At 53.9% G+C, this 24,970-nt stretch overlaps 3 protein-coding genes across 3 annotated transcripts; 2 read left to right on the plus strand and 1 right to left on the minus strand.

Annotated features, from left to right (window-relative positions):
- Window positions 1-251: 251 nt before the first annotated feature.
- On the plus strand, window positions 252-1,234 carry LOC131215096 (trypsin delta-like). Its single transcript, XM_058209474.1, has 4 exons — window positions 252-315; window positions 383-539; window positions 606-864; window positions 950-1,234. The coding sequence occupies exons 1-4, from the start codon at window positions 252-254 to the stop codon at window positions 1,232-1,234; spliced, it is 765 nt and encodes a 254-aa protein (XP_058065457.1).
- Window positions 1,235-2,330: 1,096 nt separating this feature from the next.
- Window positions 2,331-7,174, minus strand: LOC131209978 (uncharacterized). The gene is made up of 7 exons (XM_058203161.1): window positions 7,140-7,174; window positions 5,250-5,682; window positions 4,093-5,182; window positions 3,893-4,028; window positions 3,680-3,822; window positions 3,029-3,611; window positions 2,331-2,953 (listed from the first exon to the last, which is right to left on the minus strand). The coding sequence occupies exons 2-7, from the start codon at window positions 5,670-5,672 to the stop codon at window positions 2,641-2,643; spliced, it is 2,688 nt and encodes an 895-aa protein (XP_058059144.1). The 5' UTR covers window positions 5,673-5,682; window positions 7,140-7,174; the 3' UTR covers window positions 2,331-2,640.
- An 11,637-nt stretch (window positions 7,175-18,811) lies between these two features.
- LOC131215097 (uncharacterized) lies at window positions 18,812-23,941 on the plus strand. Its single transcript, XM_058209475.1, has 7 exons — window positions 18,812-19,301; window positions 19,397-19,620; window positions 19,681-20,419; window positions 20,504-20,702; window positions 20,779-20,991; window positions 21,397-21,633; window positions 21,910-23,941. The coding sequence occupies exons 1-7, from the start codon at window positions 18,812-18,814 to the stop codon at window positions 23,939-23,941; spliced, it is 4,134 nt and encodes a 1,377-aa protein (XP_058065458.1).
- Window positions 23,942-24,970: the final 1,029 nt, after the last annotated feature.

The following is a 24,970-nucleotide window of genomic DNA, read 5'->3' on the forward strand; positions in this document are numbered from 1 at the left end:
AGAGACTGTATATTTAAAAAAAAATCAATTAAATGACTCCTCTGCGCGTCACCACCGGGCAGGAACGACATCTCGTGAGCTGTGACACGAATAAACACTTATTTCATTAGCTTATCATCGGTACAGCCGTATCGGTCGCGTATCAGACGAACCCCTTTCTGGAGAGGTCGAGCGTATAAAAGCGAAATCTTTTCGTTCCGCCCCGGGAACGGACCGGAACGGTAGCCGGTTGTGGTGGTTTGCTCTGCAAGATGGCGCTCCGGTTTGCGGCTCTGGTGCTCTTCTGTTTGGTGGCGGTAGTCTGTGAGGCAGCTGGTGAGTTCGCAACGGAGTAGTCCCAGGAAGGCAGGGGTCATCCTACATGCACCCCTACTGTTTGCAGTTCCAAGGCGCTCCGATGGCAGGATCGTTGGCGGTAGTGACACTTCTATTGAGAACCACCCCTACGTGGTTTCGCTTCGCCGTTTGCAAAGGCACAGCTGCGGTGGGGCCATCCTGAACGCAAACACCATCCTGACGGCGGCCCACTGTGTTTACTAGTTCGTATCGCGGACAATCCCAAGCAAGTGCGTGTCCATCTGACGCCTTCTGATCTGATCCTTTAGCCCGGACTTGGTGCCATCGGACTTTGAGGTGCGCGCAGGATCCACCTACCGCAACGAAGGTGGCCAGCTTATCACTGTCTCCAGTATGCACATCCATGCAGAATTTGACGACTGGACCCTGGAGTGGGACATAGCGGTGCTGAAACTGGTGAACAATTTGCAGCTTGGTGCCAGCGTACAGGCAGCCAATCTGCCTCCGCGTTCGTTGTCCATTGCCGATGGTACTCTCGTCAGCGTCGCCGGATGGGGTGCTCTATACGTACGTAGTCCCACCAGATAGTGATACCAGATACCAGGGCAAATTAGTTGAGTCGTTCCTTCGTTTCCTTTTCGCCCCACAACAGTACCAAGGACCATCGACCAACCATCTGCAGCAAGTCTCGATCCCGATCGTCAGCAACAGTCGGTGCGGTTTGGCCTACCAGAACTTTGCACCCGTCCTGCCCTTCCACATCTGTGCCGGCACGATGGGGCGTGATGCTTGCCAGGGTGACTCCGGGGGGCCGCTGGTGCACCAGAACCAGGTGGTCGGTGTCGTATCGTGGGGCTACGGCTGTGCCTTCGACAATTATCCCTCAGTCTACTCGCGCGTGTCCGAGTTTATTGACTTCATCTCGGAGCATCTGTGAGCGGGTTGTTGGTGCGTGGTGTGCTGGTTGAGGTGTGAAATGTACTATTCCCATTTGCTAAGTAGCTAATGAAGTATCCGTGTTTGGCCAATTATTATTGTTAGTCTCAGGTGTACGAATCAAGCAATGAACAGTAAACTTCTTTCGTTGCGCCCCCCCCAAACGGCAGTTCGATTCGTTCGAGTTGTAGTGTCTCGCCTGTTATTCGACTGAAGGACTCGGCTGGTGGCCTTATGGAGTTCGTGAAAAGTTTGGTGCCGAATCCTTGCAGTCGGTTATACAATTGCCGTTTGAAACCATCATTCTAGGACTTAAACTGCAAAGAAATTTCACATACGATACAATGAAGCTAGGCTATCTTATCTCTATGGAACTGATACCTACCCATGATATCGCATGATATCGCACTTCCATTCATTTGAATGATTTGACGTTCGTTTGGGGCTTGGACTCAGGCGTAACTTCAGACCTGATTTTTCAATTGCTTCCACTTACTCAATTCTTTTGGTCTGGGTAGGAAACGAAGGAAAATCATTTGCGAAATACTGCTTTCATGGCAGAAAAGAACGGTGTTCTTGCACCGAATCCGAGTCGCTGGTGATGAAAAGTGGCTTTATTGCGAGAATCCTAAACGCAAAAAAGCCTGGGTACAGCCTGGTGAACCAGGTCCATCGCCACCAAAGCGAAATATTCACTGCGCAACGGTTATGCTCTGCATACGATGGGATATGAAACGTGTGGTGTACTATGAGCTTTCAAAACACAATTAAATCATTGATGGATAATCCTATCGATAACAGTTAATGCGTTTGAAGCAATGGTCGAAACCTATTTCGAAAATGTCGGATGAAAACTGTTAGGGTAGGGTCCCTTATTCCCACTTGTTCCGCTGCATGAGTAACGATTTAGCAGTACAGCGGTTCACTTCTCGTGAAAGGGTTGATAAATGGATCCTGGAGCGCTTCTAAAGGTGAGGAGTTCTATCGACAGGCAAGAAAAACAACATGAATCAAGTACTAATAACATTTTAATGTTGATTCTATTGCATCTACGCATCTATGATTAAAAACAACTCTTTTCTATAATTTATGATCCATGTTTTACTCGCAAGAAAATGAACAAATATTTTAGGAGCAATCTTCATTCAACACACAACACAAAGACTCTCCACGCGACAACGCTACAACTCTTACCGAAAGTCTTAACTGAAATCTTTATTCAACTACGCTTATCATCGGAGAACTCATCGTAAGGCTAAGGCTGTGTAAGTCTGTCACTTGGCAATGGAATTGAAACGGTAGAAAACTAACGAGAGAAGCGACCGTTACAGGGAAATGGTTGTCTGAAGCATCCGGTGCACTTCGGTTCTTAAAACACTATTTAATACTACCCTCAGCTACACTGTGTTACTTGAAAAATGCGATCAGTAGCGCCGCCAGTGCGGCCATCAACAGCGAACTGACCGCCCGACTGGCACCGCTAAAGCAACCCATGTTGTCCAGGACGATTGCGAACCGTGCGTTGTCCGGGAAGCGACACTCAGGCTCGGCACAGCGGATCACACTCTGCGGAACTTGCGGTCCCTCGACGGACACGAAGAGTGGCGGGCAGGTGTGGATCACCGAATGGCCATCGCAAGCGTTCGATAGGTCCACATCCAACGCGTCGGTGTTGATGGTGCGGCACCAGATCGAGTCTCGATTTTCCGTACTGTTTTGTCTGTTTTGCGGCGGAATATGATAAGGATAAGGTAGGTGCACTGGAGCCCAACATTCGACCCGCTTCCAAACCTACCTGGGCAGCTCGACCCAACGCGAATGACAAACTGTGAGTTGCGCGAAACCGTGCCCCTGGATGCGCAAGCGCCGGTTGTTGCCCTGCTGGAAGAAGTAATTCGGATGCAGCCGGTAGAAGTTGACGCCACGGGGCTCGACGAATTGATTCATCGAATTGGAGCCCCAATTCTCCTGGATCCAGTCGTGGCCACAGCGCGGATTCACAATACGCCGCGGTTCCTGCTGCAGCCGGTGCACCACCGGGCTAAGCTGAACGCGCACCGTATCGACGACGGATCCTGATTCGAGTGCCCGCAACGGGAACACATCACGCCGCTCGTCGCGCACGAACCGATTGAAGCGACCCGGATCACCGTTGGCAAGGTAGATGAAGCGCAGGTCCGGTACCTCTTCGCGGAAAATCTGCAGATGCTGCACGGCAAAGTTGGTGTCGCCCTCGCTGACGCGATCCAGGTTAACGATGTTCAGTGCAATCTTAGACCGGCCGCTGAGGCTGTTGTTGCGCCGTTCGGCACTCATCAGGTTGTTGGTTTCGTTGCGCAGCCGCCGGAAGACGCTCGGTAGGTTGAACCCAACACCCACTGTAACAGAGTCGGGAAGGAAACGATTAATCACATCAATTCGCCCATCGGCATCGGTGGCAACCTACGTGACTCATGCAGTGCCGGGGTGTAGATCATGTGAAAATCTGCCAGGGATTGGGTAGTATTCACCACGATGTTACCGTCTCGGGCATTCATAACCGTGTACGTTGTACCGAAGCGTCCGACATCGACTGAATCCAGGATGTTGCTAAAGATCATCGCGAGAATTCACCCCATTCACTGACCAACTCTTTTGCCGTGTTACATTGCATGCTTACCCGACCACCGAGTACAGATCGCGATAGGACCACGAGGCGTCGATAAAGATATACAAATCGGATGCCGTCCTCCAGATGGTTGGATCGTTCGGCACGATTGCAGTCGCTTCACAGGACAAGTCGTTCAGAGCCGAGGCTGTGGAAAGTAAGAATCACACGTTGCAGCAGACCATCGCTTGGAGTGACTCGGTTACACTCACGGATATAGTTGGCCAGAGCCTCGGTAGCCTGCCTGGAGAACATCTCGATCGCTGCCTGCTGAACTGTAAATGCCATTTGCATTTCTTTTTCCAGGACCGTGCTGAACGCGACCGTCTGATCCCGAAGCTGCTCCATCGGAGCCACCGTCGTGAAGAGGTCCCGCCGATTGCACGATCGAACCGTGTCGTTGAATACTCCACGCTGCGAATAGTACATGTCGAGCACCTGGCTCAATCGCAGCCCGTTGGCGCGGGTGCGCCACTCGGCGATGTTGTTGGCCAGCAGCAATCCATCGATACCGGCCCGGATTTCGCTGTCCGTCATCTGCAGGTGTTCCCGCTGGCTGAGGAAGTACCACCGCGTTGCGACCGAGTGGTTCCAGGCTCCCGGGGCTCCGATGCGGACGTTATTCACATCCCCCGGCACGTGGAGCAGCGCAACTTCGGCCAAGTCGCCCGCCAGTGTAGACGCCCACCGATTGTCCACCCGCAGCGGTTGAGCCTGTTGACGGCTCCGGTAGTCACCCGAGCGAGTCATCAGATCCCGCAACTGAACGGTCTGAGGCTCCAGTCCTGCCGCGATACCGGCCAGCACGGTTCCGGCCATAATCGAGCCCCAAGGTGTGTAGACCACTCCGTTCTCCACCGGACACTGACTGATAGCGTTCGAGGCGATATCGGTCAGCACAACGTCACTTATCGCCCCGGCGGCGGTACCGTCCTCTTCCAGTGGTTCCCCGTCATCAACTCCACGGCCCTCGGGTGCCGCTGGTTCCTCTTCAGCCGGGTCACCGCCTTCGTCCGCGGCACTGGCGCCCTGCTGTTCCTCGTCCGGGTCCATCTCGAGCCGAGCGGTCGCTGACGCCTGTTTCTTGATCTTCTTGATCTGCTTCCGAATGCGATCCATCTCGGGCTGGGCCAACATTTCGATATCTCCGAGGTAGTTCGTGCGCAGCTTGCTGCGATCGTTCATGTCCAGCTCGCGCGGAACCCGGGACGCACGGTACTGCGAGAGCTGCGAGCACCGGATGTTCTCATCGCCCCGCACTCGTCTATCGATCGAGTTTGACAGCATAAAATGAAGGGCACACTGGAGCGAAACGGAACGGACTGTGAAAACTGCCTAGATCACCGGGGAACGCCGCCATCACACTTACCCGCTCCTCGATGCCCAGCGTCGCGTTGGGGAAGTTGACCGCGTTACCGGGCAGTAGACGCGAGAAGAGAACGCGATGCTTCGTAAACTGGAACTCGCTGGGGCTGAACGGGATGACACCGGAAATGTTGGGGACACCTGGCGCCCGCACAATCCCATCCTGGCGGAAGCGGTGCAGCACGCTAATGGCGAGCTGCCGGATGTCCTGCTGAAAACCGGGCGTATCCTCAACCTTCCGAATCAACTCAATCAGCATGTTCATCGTCATCGGTAATCGGTTGTCCCGCTCGAAGATGTTTGCACTTTCGTAGCACTCCAACATGGACGGGGCCACCCGGGTGAGGACATTCTCCTGCGCTGCCACCTCCTCCTCCGATGCCAGCAGCAGGAATAGCACTGCCACTGATGCCAGCAGCTTCATCATGGATCGTTCACTGGATGAGGACGAAATGTACTATGTTTCAACCAACTTCTATCCACAGGCGGTCGACACTTTTGGAACTGTAGCTCCAGAAGGGTTAGTGTTAGGCACGCAACCCTGCCGGGAAGGAATTTTGCTTTGCGTAAGCTTCGCACCATACGCCCCAAACGATAAGATAAGAGCAGCCGACCACACTGCCCTCGCCTTCGCTATCAGTGGACCTTCGCAAGGTGCTCCGGAACCTGCCACAAAATATGAACCTGTCGCAGTATTTTTGTCGGGTACAGATACAAACCGAATTCTGGGAATGTAAAGCTAAGATTACGACCGGAATCGATTTCAAACGAGGGGTAGGTGAGCATTCATTTCTGGATCTACTAATGGTGAGTCACCCCCGATTCTCGTCCTGCACTCGAGTGCCGTTCGACGTGAGTGATCAACTGCCATGAATCACCGAGAGGTGTTAGCTGACACCAATAAAACGATTTCACAAGGACGCATGTGCCTAGGGCAAATATTCCAATACAGAGGGCAGAGTTTTTCCCATGCTTCTGACTACTATCGAGTGTCTAGGGATTGAAATTTCTGCGAAATGAACCAGTTCGTTTTCTAGACAAACACAGGCCTCACTTCCCCAATCCTTTGAATTATAGATTTCAGCACACTGCCGTTCATTCCATATTGACACATGGTGATGGGTTGTATAAATGTACACTTTCCTACATAACAGCCCCGCTTTTATCTAGCCAATAAGTGCTGATAAAGGCGGAACACCTTGCAGACTGGCCGAGTTTCACCTGTCAATAGGCGTGGTGATGATTACTCACGCTAAAACGAGCGAGCATAATCGTTAGTGAACTCGAATGCTTGGGAAACGGTGACCGAGAATGGACTCTAAATTCACTCTATAGTACGATTAAAGCAGTTTGGCCTGATACACTGCAGCACTTGCACAACCGGTACCTCTATTCAAGTTCTTGCCGTTTCAATGACAATTTCACCACAAGATCATCGATCCGATATCTGAACTGCTCTACGCCACGCACAATCTGGCACACTTATGAGTCCGCCCATCTAATCTTCGCCACTACACACCACCACCGTTCAAGTATTGCTAAATTCGATTCCCGCCCTATGTTTGTGTTGGCTATCTTATCGTGACGGATCGTCGTCGGAGGAGGAACTGGCCCGCTGGGTGGCAGATAACAGAAATATCCTACAAAAAACCTTCGGTACACCGCCGCAGTCTATGATTGAAACGGTTAATTCACGGTGTTAGCGCAGGGCCACCGAAAACACTAAGCCAAGGCTAGCGGAGAACGTGATGCCTTAGACTACGTTTCGAGTATCATCAGTTCACATTCACGAGTAGCACTACCGACGATAAAGGTGAAGACAGAACAGCCAGCATTTGATCCGGCTCTGAAACAAAATGCACATTTGAAGAGAAACGCCCAAAGCGCGGCTCACCTCTAACACTGAAACACCGGTGGTCACAGTCACAGGTTAAACTCAACTGTCGCTTTGCTACATTGGGCTCGGCGCTTCTACCACCAAGCCAAGGAGCAGCACCCTTTTTATCTTATCTTATCTTGCCCTGCTCCTCTGAGTGTGTTTGCTGTGTACGGGCAAATTTAAATCGCCCGCAAGTATGCGGAAATCAAACCCCAATTTACTGATTCGTTAATTCGTTTCAAAAAATCAAAATACTTCCACCAATCTGGCAGTCGAAAAGTTTTCTGCCCTGGCACATGTGATGGGCATTATTGGATGAGTGGCGTTATGCGCATAGAATCACCAGGTCTATTCGAAAACATATACTAAAAAGCAAAACTAGAAACCGTTATTCTAAGACATTTTGGAGGCGTTTCTAAACGATCTTTTTCAAATTTGAAGACAACAGGCGGAAGCAATCAGCGCCACTTGTGGGGCGTGCGTCAACTACGAAAGCGATCTAGGCACATCCAATACACCAACCTACCGGTCTAAAGTGGTTGTGGTACAGGCTAGATCGGAGCGGAACTGCTTTTGGCGCGGTTTTCGCGGACTTGAATCCTAAGACCGCTGTTCGTGTTCTTTGGAAATATAACCGGAGCTATGGTTAACCGTCTCGATACTTCACGGGGAAGAAGTATCCGTGCTACCTGAAGCACCGGCCGTGCAGTTTTTGTAATGTCCACTTGCTCCTTGAGGCCACTTAAAGTGTCCTCAAAGGGGTTTGTGGACTGTTTTGGCAAAGGCTCGAACTCTTCTACCTCTACATATTATTAATGTATAAATAATTCATGCCGCCAATCGAAACCTACCTTTGATAAAGGCTCGTGCGTTGCCATCGGCAATCACTGCTCGTAGCCGCAAAGGCACTGCAATCTCATTAACAACGAATGGCGACGGAATGTTGCATAGCTGTTCCGCCTCATCGCAGAACCGCTTGAGGAACTCCTCACACTTCGGTTGTCGATCGCCACAAAAAACACCAACCACGAAAGGAGTCCCCAGCGATTTCGTTGTCTTCACCCGTGCATTTATTACCCAAGAAGTTTTGGGTTGGTCAGTTGGGGCAATGGCGCCTCATCGAAGTGGACATCTATGCCAAAGTCGATGATGCCACTGGGCAGGTTTGTCCGAATACCGTCTTCTGTAATGTGCGTCGTAATTAATAATATAACTATATACATCATTAATAAAGTAAATACGATGTAAATGTAATTAACACACACACGCACGCACACTTACCCAAACCGCGATGCCAATACTCGTCTCCGTGAATCTTCTCGATCTTGAAGTCCAATGGCTCCATAAACTCCTCCAACGCGGTTCTGGCATCTTTCGGCATGCCGAGAAAATATTCCCCCAACAGGCATAGCACCTCCTTCATGATTTCTGGCCCATGCTCCGGGATCTGTTGGAAGATCAGCGTCATACGGAATATGATTGCCACTAACGTACTGCGTTGCTGCTCCGTGGCCCACTTAAAAACTCTTCGATCGGCCACCCGCTGATCGTCGCTGAGCTCCGGTTCACTATCGCCGTGATAATCATAGTATCCAGCCAAGCTCGGACCTGCTTCCTCCTCATCCCGACACGCCCGTCGCCTCTGGCCCGACGCTTCTTTCCTCGACCAAATGGTTCTTTAGGTGGCATTCTGCTGTTTTAACAAGAAATAAATACACTGCACATTGTTCTATAATGGGGTAGGAGCGGATGCGGGCCACCACTCCGGCTTTCTGCTCCGGCATCACCGATGCGGGCCACACTACAACTGGCTTCTTTAAGGTTATGACGATGGGACCGGAGCTTTTGCACATAGCCGCCTTGCGTGCATCGCTTAACTCCGGATATTTTTTCAGCTGCATGGTCAATATGGTACATTAACATTAGCGTCATAAGTAGTATTTGTAGTATTCACCTGCATCGTAATGTATTTATTGCGAACGCCCGAGGATTTTGTTGGGAGGGAATACGCAAATTGAATCATATCGTCGATGTTTCTCCCCGTTTCTCGTCCATCATCCGCTGTAAGTCCCTGAAGCTCGTAATCACATGTCCTTTGTTTGTGCCCATCGCCAGGGCCACATTCTCCCACGCTGCGTCGCTTTCGTGCCCATCATAATTCCAATCCACTAAACAAGGATGTTTAGCAACAGCTTCATCTAAATACACGAAATCCATTTTAATTTTACCACTTTGCGCCCAAAACAACAACTCTAACCTGCAAAAGTTGCCGGCTAACTCCACCGCAACACTAGGCTGTTCAATGAGTTCTTCGCCTCGATCAGAGAAACACCATTTTTTGGTTTGAAAAACACTTTTTTATTCAGTATGCTGGACATCAATAAACTGGTTTCAACGAGACTCCAGTTTATGCATTATTCCTTCTTTTATTGAACCGCAGAACTTATTGAACAAACCAATTCAAACCCTCATCGCACGCACACACGCGAACGCACTACGTGTGTGGACGTGTCGTTAACATGGTGTTGGTGCAAACCAGGCCAGGCTTCAGGTTCGTCATCAGGTTTGAAGGTTCAAAGTGACGTTCAACGCGGTTGGGATTCTCAGGAAACAGCAGACACTCTTTTTTTCTTAACTTCCAACCAACCGCTGCTGCGCGAACACCGTTAAAATTAAAATTCGAACAAGAAGGAATATTCGAAACTTCTCGTATCTCGCTACAATAAACAATAAGACGTTCAAGCTGGAAATTAGAGTGGTGCTTTAGTTAACATTTCCAACGTTTGCCGGGAAGGTGTTGTTGTGTTATCAGTTATCAGGCTTCAGAAATTCCAGGAGAGAGAGAGAGTTTTCAGTTATTCTCGCGCCAGTTCGTTGTAAAATAAAATTGTTCGTCGTTCAGGATTCAGGATTCAGAATTATGCGGAATTATTACACACAGTTTCCAGATCGTATCCTCTGAACGATATTCTCTTCTGGGGGTCCTCTGCCCTTTTGCGTCAAACACGTGCCAATGTGCTAGCGAACGCGTGTGTGCGATGCGAAAGGATTGTGCGCGAAACCATCGAAACCAGGACATTCGCGTGGGTGGGCGGGGGCTGGTCCCGGCCAGTGCAGCGCGTGCCGATGTGGGCCAGTGTTTCCGGCGGTCCGTTCTGTCAACCCTTTAGGCCATTTTGGGTGCCGTGCGTGCGTTTTCGAGTGATTCGACCAATTCGACGACGGTAAGTAGTTGAAAGCGACGATAACCTTTCCCGGTTTTGATCCGATACATTGTCACACGCGGGATGGCCTGGGCTACCTAGCTACCTACCTACCTGGGCCTGGGCAGCGCTATTATCCCGCTGGGGTACACGCAGACACACGCACATCAGCGGTCACATTCTGGCGCACAAATGCCCGGCGTGGTCGAGGCGAAAAAATTGAGGTTAATCAAGTGGGTGGATCGGCGTCCCATCGGCGGCGGCCGGCCGGCCGGTCTCGCTGTCTCGCTCGCACCTCGACCTTCGGACAAGTTTTGTGCGAACCCCGAACTGACGCGTTCCCTGGGTTCCCAATCGATCGGAAGGCTTATTGTGTTGGCTGTCGATCGCTCTCGGTGTAACGTGGGTTTCGGTCGCCTCTGGCCCCCGAGCCGGGATCGACCGGGACCGGGCCCGGGTGTGCGGGCGAGTGTGTGCGTGCGTGTACAGTCGGTCCACCTGCTGCCCTGCTGCTGCCGCTGGGACACAGGGTACAGGGTACAGGGTTCGGCTGCGGGCGAGAAAGCGTTTTCGTCGGTGCGTTGGTTATCGCATGTTGCTGCTGCTTCGTCTTCTTCTGTGCTTCCTCTTTCCCGCGGACCGCAGGATGCGGCTCGGGGCTCCGGGACCGATCACCCTCCTTTCATCCCACCGGGGACCCAGGCACCCGATGATCGAACTAGGGTCGCAGCTGGGATCGGGCGAGGACACTTTTTTGGACCGTCTGTGGAATGCACAGGACGAGTTTTGTGACCGTCAGCGTGATGGTGGCGGTGCGTCGAGACCTGCTCCACCCTTCGGACTTTCATCGACGTTTCAATTATTCGACCCAATTTCCGACACACCGACTCCTACACAGGTGACCGCCGCCGCCATCCACCTTGTGTCTTATGATCTCTCCTTACCAACACGCAGCGAGCGAGCGGACGGGAACAAAGGAAACCCTACCAGCTGTTGCCGGGAGGACCACAAAGCTTCCTCCTTGCTCCCGGTAAGGAGTTGGTAACCTCCTGGCGACACCCTCTACCCACCCGCCGCACAAGGGGGCAATCAACGGCCCACCGCCCAACACCACATTAGCGATCGGGTTATGAAGCGGCTGGCGTATCCGGTCTCGCGCCGCGTCGTCGTCGGTCCCTCTCTCGCGCATCACCGACACCGGGTGGCGCGGCAGGTGAGAAGTGGTGAGGGTTTTTTTCGGCTTTTTGGGGTCCCTACTAAACCAGTTTTTCCCTCCCAGCCCGAGGTCGGGCGCTCGGAAGGTGGCAGCTGTTGTGGTTCCTTCGACCGACGGTAAACAAGACAGGCTTCATCCTGCTGATCATCGTCGTCATCAGCAGGCGCGCCCGAGCTGCTCGATGATCGATCATTAACTTCCTTCCTGCGCGAGGTGAAGCCTTTTCCATCGTGCCGCCGCCCACCCCCGGCAATTAAACTCCTCGACGGACGGACGCGTTTCAGTGTCTCGCTCTCCCACCCAGCGGGCGGGTGGATCATAAAGTCCACCCAACGGCGATCGCCGCCTACAGTTGATGTCCGATTTCGGCACCGGGACTGTGGCCGCTTGAGGCCCCTTAATTTCTTCACTCTTCCGTCACACGACGAAGGACCTCCCGTCGGTGGGGTCCAACCCTACAGAAGGTCGTGCAATGTGTGCCGTGGGGGTTTTTTTTTTGGGTGGCACCAATTTTTGTAGGGCACTGTGAGGTGAGCAAAACAACGGAACGAAGCCGAGACTTTCGATGACGATACACGCCGCCACTGATTGGGTGGCCGCGTGGGGGGCTGTGTTGATACCCTCTCCGTGTCCGCTCGCGCGTGTTTTTTTTTGTTTTCGCATATCCATTTTTCTTTCAAATTCCTCGCCGGCTCTCGGCCTCGGACACTCTCGGAGGTTATAATTTTGCATACGAAGATCGTTTTTTATGCCTCTCTCTCTCTCTCTCGCTCGCTCGCTCGGTTGCTGTCTCTCTCTCTCTCATCCACGCAGTGCGACATCATGTGTGCTCGTGGGGTGGCGTTGGGTGGATTTCCTTGATGATCGCGGACCAACCAACCCCCACGACCCGCCGCCAGCTCAGCGCGCGCGTGGGGGGTTAGGTCCCGCAGCCCATGTGGGCAGGTGGGCGGCCGCGCCGGTGGGAGATTGTGGCTAGTGTCGGCGGAACCCCCGTTCGGGTCAAGATTGTTGTAAAATATTAATTTCTTCGCTACCTCCTCCCCGTGTCCTCCACATACACGCGCGCAGACGGCGGCGCCTAGGCCCGGGGAGTTGATTAACCAAGGAACCGGCACACGGGAGACATTTTCTTTGAAAGATTTGAATTTCGGACCGTCGGTTTTTAGTTCTTCAAACGTTTTTCCTACAACCAACTTGCCCTCCCGAACGCGAAGGGCGATCGGTGTGTAGGGGGGGGGGGGGTGGCGACATGGTGGCACCGTTCCGGGCCGGACCCCCGCTGTCACCGTATACAGCCCGCGGAGATCGTCATAAACCTCTACGGGATTCTTCTTCTGGCCCTACTTTTGGGAGGTAAAATTCGGTTCTCCGAACGCATTATCCTTCACACACGCGGGCACACAAACACACCCACGAGTCGAACCCACCCCGAGGCCGTAAGAACGTACCATCGCGGAAGAAGCGGAAGAAAGAAGAAGCGGCTAAAAGGAGCCGTGGGACATCCGGACACACACATCCACAGGCAGGGCTGTGGGTTGTCTTCTGTGGCGTCGGGTGATCTTGCAGATGGTGTGCGTGAGGTAGTCCCCGATCCTCGTTACGCTCCGTTGGTGGGGTCTTCGCCGCGGCCGGGTGGTGATGGTGCTGATGAATCCTCAGCCCGTCCGCCGATCCGCCACGGCCGCCGCCTCTCCTTGATTCATGGGTTTGGGTCTTTTTTTTTATCTCCACACACATTAAGAAGGTTCCAGCAACCCCCTTCGGCGGCCCGAAGATCCTTGGCGGCGTATGTCGAGGCAAGGTTTTGGGAGGTAGGCGCGATCGTAAAACTGTCGACCCTCGGCCCCTTTTTCGGTTCTCGCGCACTCCGTTTTCACATCCCGTTTCATCCCCTGTTTTTTTTTGCCCCGACCGGGCCGGGCTGGGTTGGGTCGCCTTTCGAAGATCGCCTCGCGCACGTAAGTGGTGGTGCCTCGCCCGCCCGCTCCCTCCTCGATCGCCCGGATCTTTCGCTTCCTTCAGTTCGTCGTTCGCCCTCTTCCACCCCCACCCACCACCGGTGGTCGGTTTCCACCCACCGTTTCGAACGTACGGAACGGAACGTGTAACGAAAACGCCCGAAAAAGGGGCCGCCGCTGGGATCAGCATGGGTCGGAATTCTCTTCCCTCCTTTCTTTCTCCGTTTTTCGTCCTCTCGCCTCTCTTCCTTCGCCCTTCGGTGCGCTTCCAGTTTGCGCCTACCCGCCGCCGCCACCCTGCCAACTGCCAACGGGGCTCCTTGGGCCACCTAGGACCACCGAAACCACCCGACCGGGCCCAAGACCCACCACACAAAAAAAAGTCCAACCAACAGCAACTGCTACGGGCGCGCGTTCTCCGAAACCTTCAAAATGCATGAATATTGCAACCTTTTGCCGCTGGCTGGCCCCGACTTGCTGCGCTTATGGGATGCCCCTCACTCGTCGTGCCGCACGGTGCACCCCGCGGATGCACTTCGCCGTTCGCCTTTTCGGCCCGGTCTTCCTCTTTCCTCTTCGCGGGTGTTTCTTTTCCTTTCCTTTCCTTTCCTTTTCTCTAGCAATGGCCGTTCAAGGTGGGAGGGCGGACGGGTGGAAAACGTGAAATTGATTGGGCGGCCGGAACGATTAGAACCGGATCGTATCGGCCGTGCCCTCCTGGAGAGCGCGCAGCTTCAGCGCACCGGGCGCAGGATGCTTCCAATATTTTATGCTTCTTTCGGGTAATTTACGTTATCCATTTTTCAACCGCTCACTGCACCACCCCGCCACTGTCTAATGGGCGCAAAAGGAAACCCAACCCGCGCCCAATACGCGGGAAGTGGATATCCTTTTACAGGAGCTCCTTGTGACGGCGGCGGCGACAGCTAGTGTCACGCGCGGTGCACATGCCCGGAGGGTCCTTTTTCCGAGAAGTGCCACCAGGACACAGCAGCATAAATTTCCCTAAACAAGTCCCTCGGGTGGCGGCACCGGCCACGAACGGCGACAACATATGGTGCGGGGCCCGTAGCAGTTTGTGTCTTGTGATCTGACCTCTAAAGGAACCGGGAGATAGTATGAGAGAGAGAGAGAGGTATGGTTATAAGGAAAGCCCACCCTTCCATATGTTTTCCCGTGGCCACAACCCACCGGTTCGTGGGCCAATGTTAAGGCCGGCCAAAGCGCCAAATAAGGACGAACCATCGGTGGACTGATTGGTCGGGGCCGGAAATCGTCGGAAAAATTTCAACCCAAAAAAACCGACCAACGTGTGCGTGAGGCCATCCTGCCGGAACGGAACCGGACGGAAGGATACGGTGCTCGCCTGTGTTTGGGTGAGTGCGTCCCACTCTGGTGAGAGTGAGAGTTATTGGCGGATGCATTTTACGGCCACTTCCTGTTGTTTTTAGTTACCGAAACGAGAGTTGTGAATGATGAGACAAGAACCGCTCAGGGAGCGGATTCTTCCCTTGTCGGCCAAAATGTTGTCAAATGTGACCTTTAACCGGGTGGTCGATTCGGGATGTTGTTGTTGATTCCCTTTGCAACACTCAGCGGGAGAGCGGTCTGATGACGCACACACGCAACGCAGTCCTCGCGCCGGGGCCATCATCGCGTCACCGTCACCGCCGCCGTATGTCCTTTATGGCACATCCTGTCTCATTCCTTCACTCGCGCAAACAGGGGACCCCCCCATAAAAAAGTGTCGATGGCCGCGGGGGCCGGCTAGAGGCCGGTGGACCACCATCATCGACAGCACCCCCCTTTTCGGAATCATCGCATCGTTCCGAGGCCCGCGTTATTTGCACTTTCCGATCTGTGTATTTGTGAGAGCGGGCGTAAGGATGGCCACTCGGCGGCGGTGTGTTCGTTTGTGGGGGGTTAAAATGGGAAGAACTTCCCTTCGCCACAGCCCGGAGGTGTCCCTCGTGATCGGAAAGCAATGAAGTGTTTATTGCACTTCACGAAACCCCTTGGAGAGCCTTAATCAATTATTTATTTGTCGTACAATAGGAAAGGATATTATATTGTGGTTCGATTTCTTTCTTCCTCCGCGTGGTTTATTTGTCAATTCATTGGACATTATAATCGATTTTGCTGTTATAGACATTAAAATTATAGGGTCTTTGTGGATTGTCATCATTTACGAATTGGTTAAAGTTGAATATTTTAATGCTAATAACTTTCGAAGCGCTCTGGCGTCTCCAGCAACTGTTCAACCCGTTCCGAAGATGCAACGACCGCCGACGATCGGGGAGAGGCCACCACCCGACGACACACAATACAAAGCATCATTCCACCTTCACACCATCCGCCGTCCAGGTCCGGGTGGGCTGGTGTGTTGGTGTTGGTGCGCCCGTCTTCGGCGTCGTCGCCGTCATCTCGGCGGTGGTCCTCGGCGCGCCGGCGTTGGCATCATCGTCGTCGTCGTCGCCGTTCGTCGTCGGGGGTTCTGTTGGGTTGCGCTCCGCGAATGGCCCACACTTTCGTTCCCTCGGCTCGGTGATGCGGATGGAAGAAGTACGTACCGCGTAATTCGCTCCGACGACGACCTCTTCTCTGCCGCGTTCCGTTTTTTCCCCCTTTATTTTCTGTTTTGCACCCAAAAAAACCCGACCGCGTTTTTGCCGTGTTTTCTTACCCGGTGGTCCTCCGGTGTGGTGTTTGCTCGACCCCTTTTTAATCCTTACCGCGCGTGTCCACATGTGTGTGCGTGTCTCGGTGTTCGCGTTCCGTGAGGGTGTGAAAATGCGTGCTGCGTTTCGAGGGGGTTAATTCCGCCCCCAAAGGGGCCAATCGTGGTGATTTGTGGTGTGATGAACCGCGGCGCACGTGAGCCCGAAAAACCCGAAGAAACCCGAATTTGGCCATACTGAAGGCGGCGGAGGGAAGGCGATTGGGCCCGGTGGCCGGCGGCGCCGCTGGTCAAGCCCAAGCCCAAGTCCCAAGTTTTATCGATTTTTTGTCCTTCGCTGCTTCCTTCTCTCAATCAGCATGCTTCGATTGAGCGCGCGAGAGAGAGAGAGAGAGAGAGAGTGAATCGAGAAGTGTGCCGGGGCAGAGGCCAACGAGATGACGCTGCACTCGGACTCGGTGCAGCTGCAGGGGCGAAATATGGGATTTTTGCGACGACGGTTCGGGAAATTGATTGAACACCTCCACCCACCACCCACGGGGCACGCCACCCACACGCCCCACGGGTTGGCGCGCATTTTCTTCTCTTCCCACGCACATGTCTGTGGGTGTGTGCGTGTGGGAGCGCTTCTCGGACGGCAGCCCATCGATCCACCCACTCGAATCCACGTCCACTGAAACTGGGTTTTTTTTTCTTCTTCTTCCTTTGCACCCCACTGAATCCCTCCCACGCACCGCCCGGGCGATCCGAGAGTGATTCAGAGAGTGGGTCCGTGTGGGCGGCGACGCCGAAAGGCTGATTTACATTCGAACCCTCCGATGGGGAGAGGGGGAGGGGGGGGGGGGGGGGGGAAGAGAAAAAACGGTGATTAAAATGTGGTGCCTTCAAAAATGATTGGCCGTTGCCCCGAATTCCAACCCCCGTGTGGACACGTGCGCGCCGTCGTCGACAGGATGTTGAGCGAGGTGACCAGCTCGTCCTTTTTTGCGCGTGGCTGTGTGTGCGTGAGCGCGAAAAAGCGGAACCGGAAAAACACACGCTCCCGAGTGCCCGGGTAACCAGGGACGCGACGAGAGTCCTGCCGTGCCGGAGTTCCACCCGCGGAGGGTGTCGGAGAGAAGCGTGTGCGCGCGCACGTGACGTTTCCTGCCAGCCGCCTGCCACTGCCCACGAACCTCGAGGCCCAGCGTCAGCGTCAGAAGAGCTTGGTGCCATTTCGTGGCATATATTGTGTGTCAAAATTCGGATTAATCCGGAAAAAATGTCTATTTTTCGGTTAATATTCAATCGGTGATTTAAATTCAAACGAATTTAACTCCAAACAAACTGTTCGGAGTACAAGGACGGCGGACTGCTCGTCCAGCGCGCGTCCAGTTCGGGCCCAGGAAGGTCCCCGACACAGAACGCCCGAACAGGAACCATTTTTAGCAAATCCTCGTTTTGTTACTTTCATTAGTATATTAGGCCCGGCGATGTTATTTATAGAACCTCGCCGGGCCGATGATATAACGTGGGCTGCCGAGGCCGTGCTTCGAAAATCGGCCCCCCTTTGGCGCGAGGAGCGGAGCGAAAGTGGCCTCAAAAGCGAATCGTTTGCGATGGGGCTCGTTAGCGAATGCACTCGGCGACAACGCAAAGGGCCACCGCATCGCTCGCGGTATCCCCCCTCTGGATTATGATCCGGTTGAACTTGAACGTCTCGTCGGCCCTCAACTGGACGCCTCCGGGTGGACACAGCTCCTTGAGCTGCCACCGCCCTGGTGGGGCCGGCCGTCGCCACCCTTACTATTTGCTGTCGCGTAATTGCAGCTTATTTTGGGACGAGAATCAGTAGGCACTGATTTTTGCAGTGTGTATTGAAATGAACCCTCTCTCCGATGAACGAACACAAATCCTCTTATCGAACCCCGCCGCCGCTTAGCCCGAAACCACCTGCGCCACCGGTTCCGGCTCCACGGGGATTTCCGTTTTGCGTTCCGCGTCGCAAACCCTTCCTTTCGAGGGTTGTCATTAAAAAAAAACACCGAATACGAAAAAATCGGCAACTTTCTCTATCGACTTTGGTGCTGCTGCCTCTGTTGCTGTGTGTGTGCGTGGTGTTTATTTTATGTTTTACTCCCGTCCCACCCCCGCCCATCAGAGCAAACAGCAACCCGGCTCGAGAGAGCGAGAGAGAGAGATGCCAGCGCGCGCGATGGGTCATCCCCTCGCGCTGACAACCAACCAAAACAACGGCATACCAAAAAAAGACGCATCGCCTACTGCGGCGGTGGGGGGTCGCCCGGTCGTTAGTTATGAATGAAACGGCTCCCATACTCCCAACACCGAAAGCGTCATCACCGCCCAGTCAGGCCCACTTTGATTGCCGCGAAATTCTTCCGCCGGTGCGCGCCGGCCCAACAACAAATTCTACAGGTTTTCGGCGAATCGCCTTTCTGGGATCGAGGGAGAAGGATGGGGGGATCTGGGGGGAGCGCGGTTCGCGCGCCAAAAATGCCCGATTCTTTGGCGGCAACCGATGGCAGTGTCGGACCGTTTTGTAAATGCATTTTGATTAATTATTTTAACAACTTTTTTTTACGCTTTGCTGCACTTTACAGCACGTCTTCGGTGGGCTGTCGTAGTCCGTAATGACCACCCTCCTGCCGACGTCTCAATCCACCGGGGTTGAGGCGTACGAGGACATGTTCAAGGAGATCACACGGAAGCTGTACGGCGAGGAGTCGGCCCACGGACTCTACCCGCACAACACGCAGGTGGCCCAGCTGGCGCAGCTGGCCCCCGGTGGCCCCATCGCGCCGCCCGAGGGTGGCGAACGGTCCTTCACGACCCTGACGCAGATCGGGTACGGAACGACAACGACCGTCGGTGGCGGCGGCGGTGGTGGCGGCGGTGGAAGCAGCGGGTCAGCAGGCGTAGGACACCAACACACGGCTGGCGGTGGTGGAGGCAGCTCGCAGCATCAGCACCACCACCACGCGCCCGCCGGTGCGGGATTCAAGAGCGAAGAACACATTTCGAACGCGTTCGGGTTGGCCGCCCTCATGCAGGGTGGCTTTCCGGCCCCCGGCACCATCCTGAACCCGGTACACTTTCCCGGTGCCAGCAAGACGCCGTCAAGTGAGTTCCTACTAGGTACACGATCGTCAGATTGATGTGTCGGAAAAACCCCCCGTGAAGATCGAGCTCGCTGTAACCACCACCTTTACTTTCAGATATATCGACCCCATCGGGCGAAGATCGCTGGAATGCGCAGCACGTCGCACAGCACACGGCGGCGGATGACGCGTGGAGCGGTGCCAAACCTTCCGCTTCGTCCGGGGCGCAGTATCGCAAGTCGCACAAGAAAGCCAAAAGCGACCGTTCCGACGGGGCGGCCAATGGTGCCGTGTCCGGACTCAACATTCCCAGTACTGCCGATCGTGGCAAGGGGAGTACGGCGGGACCAAGCTACGGTTCCGCTTCCGGCACGGCTCCGGCAGCAGCCGCAGCGGCAGCGGCGGCGGCGGCGGCGGCGGCGGCGGGTGGCGGTGCGGTCATCACGAAGCGGTACGGGTGCGCGACCTGCCCGTACACGACGGATCGGCGCGATTTGTTCACGCGCCACGAGAACATCCACAAGGAGGACAAACCGTTCCAGTGTTACGCCTGCCTCAAGCCGTTCAATCGGGCCGATCACGTGAAGAAACACTTTCTGCGGATGCACCGCGAGCTCGAGTACGATATCGCCAAAACGCGCCGCTATCCGCCCAGTAGTAGCGGCGGTGGCAGCACTGGCGGAGGGGGTGCCAGTGGCGCTAACCTTGGAGGGTCTTCCGGATCCAAGGGTGGCTACTACGCTGCGACGTCGACGGCGAGTCAAGCTGGTGGCACCGGGGGCCCCGCATCCACGGGCGCTGCTTCGCTCGCACAAATGTCTCTCAACATACCCTCCAGTAGCTTCTCGGCCAGTGGTCAGATGCTTGCGATTCCGGCCCACTCGCTCGATCACCACCAGCACTCGGCGTTGGCGCTGAACGGTGGCCACTCCAGCCAGCTGTTGCACCTTCAGCAGCATCACAATGTACAAAGTTCGCACCCATCGTCGATCAGCATCAAGCAGGAAAAGGGCGGCGGATGCCCACCGGTCAACATGTCGACCGGCGGCAGCTCGGGGGGCGCCCTACCCGACGACAAGTCCTTCGTGAAGAAGGTGAAGGGCGAGAAGAAGTTCACCTGTGCCTTCTGTCCCTGGGCCGGTAAGTGTTTCGCTGGGCTGGGCTCGATCCCCCGAGGGCGGCGGTGTTTAACTGGTCGGTGTTGGTCTGACACTCTCTGCGCAGGTGCCGACAACTGGGGACTGAAGCGCCATCTCAACACGCACACGAAACCGTACGTGTGCCTCCTGTGCGACTACAAAGCGGCCCGCTCGGAGCGTCTCGCGACGCACGTCTTCAAGGTACACAACAAGAAGGCCTGTGCCAAGTGTAACTTCTTCGCCGAGGACCAACTGGGGCTCGAGGCTCATCTACAGGAAGCACAGTAAGTATCGCCGCCCGGTGTCGTCCGTTCGGGTGTTCGGACCCTGTCTAATGTTCCTTTTTCCGCGACACTCAAGTCCACACGACCCTACGAAGGCCAGCGGTAGCAAGGGGCCTGGTAGCGGGAGCAGTAGTAATGGTGGCAGCGGGAGTACTGGTAGCCATAGCGCACCCTCGGCACACCATCATCCGCCCTCCGCGAACGGCAATGCGGTCCTGCGCAATCTGGGTAATGCATTTACGTCGAACAATCTGCCCACCAACATTCCGTCCACTGGGAATGGCTTTGGGTGAGAGAATATCCACGTACCGTTCCGTTTCCGTTTCCGTTTACACTACCACCCGGTCCAGTGTTGTGGTTGTTTCCTCTATGCTTTTGTCACCGATTTTTTGTCCGTCTTTTTGAGTTTCTGTTTAAATATACATTTCATTACAAAAACAATCAATCAAATATGGTTTTGCTAATTGTTTTGTCCGTGCAACAGCTTGGTTGACACGGATTTCCCCCGTTCGAACGCCTCTTTCCATTTCTTTTCTTTTGTTTTGCTTTCGTTTCTCCACGTTCGATTCTTCCGTTTGTCTCCCTCTTGGATGATCGTTACCCAGCACTCCACCTCGACCCTCAGCAGGGAATGTAGTAATCGCTAAGAATCGTTTCGAACTTTACTCCCCGCTAATCCACCCAACATCGCCAGTAACGGCACATCGAATGGCCACTATCATGCCACTAACGTCCATCATGCGGCCACCGGTAATGTACTGACGAACAGTAACGCCGCTAACCTAATCGATACGATCAACCAGCATCTGGCGGCGACCGGGCAACAGCAGCATCCGGGTTGGATAGCGAAGCAAACGCACCGTAAACGCGGTCCGGATCTGCTCTACAGCTATCTGGAAGCGGACGGGAGTGACTCCGGAGACTATGCACGGTACGCGCAAATGGGCGACGCGCCCCAAGGGTTTGCTCTTTCGTTTCCATTCGGTTTCGTTTGCTCTTATGTTCCGCGTAGTGTATTGTGCCGTTTTTTGAGGTTCTCTTCGGAGACTAGTTCACGCTGAGCTCTTACTGTTCCGTTCTATTGTTTTCCATCTTCCATCGTTGCCTAAGGAATGGGTCATACGTTTGTTGTTTCATTATCTTTTGATTTTTGTGCATCGTCTCGAAACGAAGAAATTAATTTCCTTTTCCCCGTTTCCATTTGCAGCCTTTTACACATGCAAGCAGTCGGACGTAACAAAGCTTCAGTCACGCAGGATTTTCATAACGCGGGAGGCGGAGACAACAACGGTAGGAAGAGCGCAGCACCGGCAGCAAATCCGCTGGCATTCGCCGGTGGGGACGCCACCAGCGCTGGCGTGAAAGCGACGGATCAGGATAGCGGGCCGGCCAGCCTTTCGCTGGCCTCGCTGCTCGGTGGCGATCAGCTGTCGTTCCTGCAACTCCTGGCGACGGCGGCCGTCGCGCAGCAGCGTTTGCAGCTACAATCTGACCAGCAGCAGGTCGCGAATCAGAAAAAGCAGCACCACCACCATCAGTCCCAGCCAAAACCATCGACGACGAGCGCGGAACCCATCGGCAGCAGCGGTGTCCCCAATGGAGTCCGCCCGTACGCAACGATGGTTTCGTCGCCTCCCGCGACATCTACACAACACAGCACCACCAGCACCACGACCACAATTCCCAACACCATCATTAGCGCGGACAGTACAAATGGTACCAGCCAGCCGTTATCGTTCGTGGCCAACGGGCACGCGATCGACGCTTCGACGCCCAGCGTCAAACGCCGCCGAACGAACAATGTATCATCGAATGATAAGGAGAATCTTATGTACCGAAAGAACGTGACCGCTCCGCCCGGTGCCGTCGGTGTCATCGTAAGCAGCACGACCCAAACACCGAACGGCACCACGATCGTTGCCCTTCCCGCGAGCAACGGGCTGGTGCGCAACGGCGCCAAGATCGGTCACCACAATCATCATCATCATCATCATCACAACAACAACAATAGTAGCACCAACAATAAGAATATAAACGATATTTTTGATAAAGTGTACAAGAAACCGCAAGGCGCATTCGCGAAGCAGCAGCAACCAACGCCGGCTGCAGCCCACTCGTTGCCGACCATTTTACGCACTGCACCGCCGTCGGCAGTGGAAGAAGACGGACGGGCACCGGCAAGGTCGGCATCGTTCGAGGGTAACGCACCACAGTGCTCCCCCAGCGAAGGGGAGCAGTTCTCTTTGGCAGAGTTTCTTAAAAATCACACCGAAGTGTCGATTAGCACCGTAGGCGGCACCATCACCGGGGACAGAGCTGTGGCCGCCAGCAACGGCGAGAAGGCAACCATCGTCGTAACACCGTCGGCCGGGGAAGCGTATCCTTTCGACATGAAACCCCAACCGGGGTCGCCGTCAGCGCTCGTCGATCACTACGATAGCAGTTCCTCCTGTGGATCTGGCACATCGGGATTTTCGCAAAAGCGTAAATCGGAATCGGAACGTAATCCACGCAAGCAGCAGCAACCGCGTCGGATTGAAGAATCGGAACCGAAACCAGCGCGACCTCTGCTGAAAGTACTGTCCCCGATGGAGCTGGACAGCAAGCTGGAGGACGAAAAGCTGCAGCACGGGCTGAAGGAGAAGCAGAACGTTTGTGAAGCGACGATCGTGCAAAATGGATTAGAACGTGAAAAGTCGGTGGAGGTCGGCGGAGAGAGAGGCGCCAGCGAAAGTCCCAACAAGCTGGCCGATATTCGCGACAAACACTTGATCCAGCTGGTGACCCGGCGGCGCTGTTGCCGTATCTGTCAGCGCCGGGGTCAACTGGAGCATCTCGATAACGGCCACTATCACAGCAAAATTTCACTCTTGCTGCACACTCGCTGGCGGCACCAGGGCAACTGTGAGGGGGCACGACGCAGCACCCAGTGCCACCAGTGTGGCGGGCAGTTTAGTCAGCGCTACAAGCTGATCTTGCACCAGAAACTAACCGGCCACAAGGGAGGAGGTTGGAGAAAGGGACAAACCAAAATCAGCCGCACCCAAAAAGCCGATTTTACACGGTTAAACAACAGACCGAGCTCGGTTGGTCGAATGAAGGCTTCTTCCACCAACGGTGCCGGATGCGCTGTTCCGGAAATGTCCGTGTTCGACAAGAAGTGCTCGACCAGAAAACTTCCAAAGAAGCAACGGAAGCGCAAGCCACGCAGCCGTTGCTTCACGCGGCGCAGAAAGTAGTGCTCCATCAGTCCCTTGAGTAGTAGGGAGAGGTTTCCGCCCCATTTCTGTCCATTCCGCGGCATTCGTACAAAACGGTCCCGGTGTGAGGGCGCCAGGCACGGGGTGTGTTCGGAAGATCTTAAGTTAGGTGTCCTTTTATGCCATGATATTTTCATTTCATTACTCTTACTCGTTCCCTGCTCAGCCATTCCGAATTGGCAGGGGCTTCTCAGTTTTTGCTTCCTAAGGTTATACAGAATCGCACCAAAAAGCGCGAGTCTTGCCAGATTTATCGAGAACAGATGCAGCGGCCATCGAACGGATCTCTACTGTTACTGTAAATATTTGGGTTAGTTATTAGTATTCTTTTTTATTTCGCAAAACTCCTGCTTGAAGCCATCCAGTAATCGAGCGGCACGAAGCCTGCCCAAAATTGAACTTTTCAGAGAATTTATGTTGAGCTACCCTCCGTTTCAAGCGGGTAGCGGCGATGAAGGGTAATTGAATCTTTTTCTTAAACAAGTGGCTCATGGAGATATAATCAAAAAAAGTAAAACAAAACCAGCAGCAACGCCCATCACACTTTTGGGGCAACGGAAGCAGATCGGTTAACGAAGAGAATATGAATCCACGTGAATTATGAAACGAATGAAATGAAAGCGAGCGGCACATTGAAATACAAGTGTAAGAATTACTAATGTATGTGAAATTCTGGAATAAAACTTGAAACGAACATCTTTGCATTATCCTGTCAATGTTTCAGAGGAGAAATTAGTAATTCGGTGAACTTTTGATACTGCCACTGAATTTTTTAATGTGGGCAATATATTGCGAAAAATTTAAATCAGTTTGCAATAAAAAACTGATCCAATTTATTTTAACAAAATCAAATTTCAAACATGCTACTTTCGGTACCGTGCACCAGAGAGCGCTCGCCTGCGCTGATTCATTCATTCGTGGTCTGACGTAAAAGTGACAGCGACTTTGTTGTTCTCTGGCCCCGTAAAAAAGTGCTTTGCGGTAGCTAGCTTTCGATTAATTTACTCT

The sequence above is a fragment of the Anopheles bellator genome, chromosome 1 (genome assembly GCF_943735745.2).
Source record: "Anopheles bellator chromosome 1, idAnoBellAS_SP24_06.2, whole genome shotgun sequence".
Taxonomy (NCBI): Eukaryota; Metazoa; Arthropoda; class Insecta; order Diptera; family Culicidae; genus Anopheles; species Anopheles bellator.

Excerpts from the sequence above, each read along its gene's own strand:
- LOC131215096 (XM_058209474.1), top strand. The coding sequence starts at position 252 with ATGGCGCTCCGGTTTGCGGCTCTGGTGCTCTTCTGTTTGGTGGCGGTA. Across the intron at positions 540-605 it reads GCGGCCCACTGTGTTTACTA|CCCGGACTTGGTGCCATCGG; the intron begins GTTCGTATCGCG and ends CTGATCCTTTAG. Across the intron at positions 865-949 it reads CCGGATGGGGTGCTCTATAC|TACCAAGGACCATCGACCAA; the intron begins GTACGTAGTCCC and ends GCCCCACAACAG.
- LOC131209978 (XM_058203161.1), bottom strand. The coding sequence starts at position 5,672 with ATGATGAAGCTGCTGGCATCAGTGGCAGTGCTATTCCTGCTGCTGGCA. Across the intron at positions 5,183-5,249 it reads CGCTGGGCATCGAGGAGCGG|TGTGCCCTTCATTTTATGCT; the intron begins GTAAGTGTGATG and ends GTTTCGCTCCAG. Across the intron at positions 3,823-3,892 it reads GATCTGTACTCGGTGGTCGG|CAACATCCTGGATTCAGTCG; the intron begins GTAAGCATGCAA and ends GATGATCTTTAG.
- LOC131215097 (XM_058209475.1), top strand. The coding sequence starts at position 18,812 with ATGACCACCCTCCTGCCGACGTCTCAATCCACCGGGGTTGAGGCGTAC. Across the intron at positions 19,302-19,396 it reads TGCCAGCAAGACGCCGTCAA|ATATATCGACCCCATCGGGC; the intron begins GTGAGTTCCTAC and ends CTTTACTTTCAG. Across the intron at positions 20,703-20,778 it reads GCTCATCTACAGGAAGCACA|TCCACACGACCCTACGAAGG; the intron begins GTAAGTATCGCC and ends GCGACACTCAAG.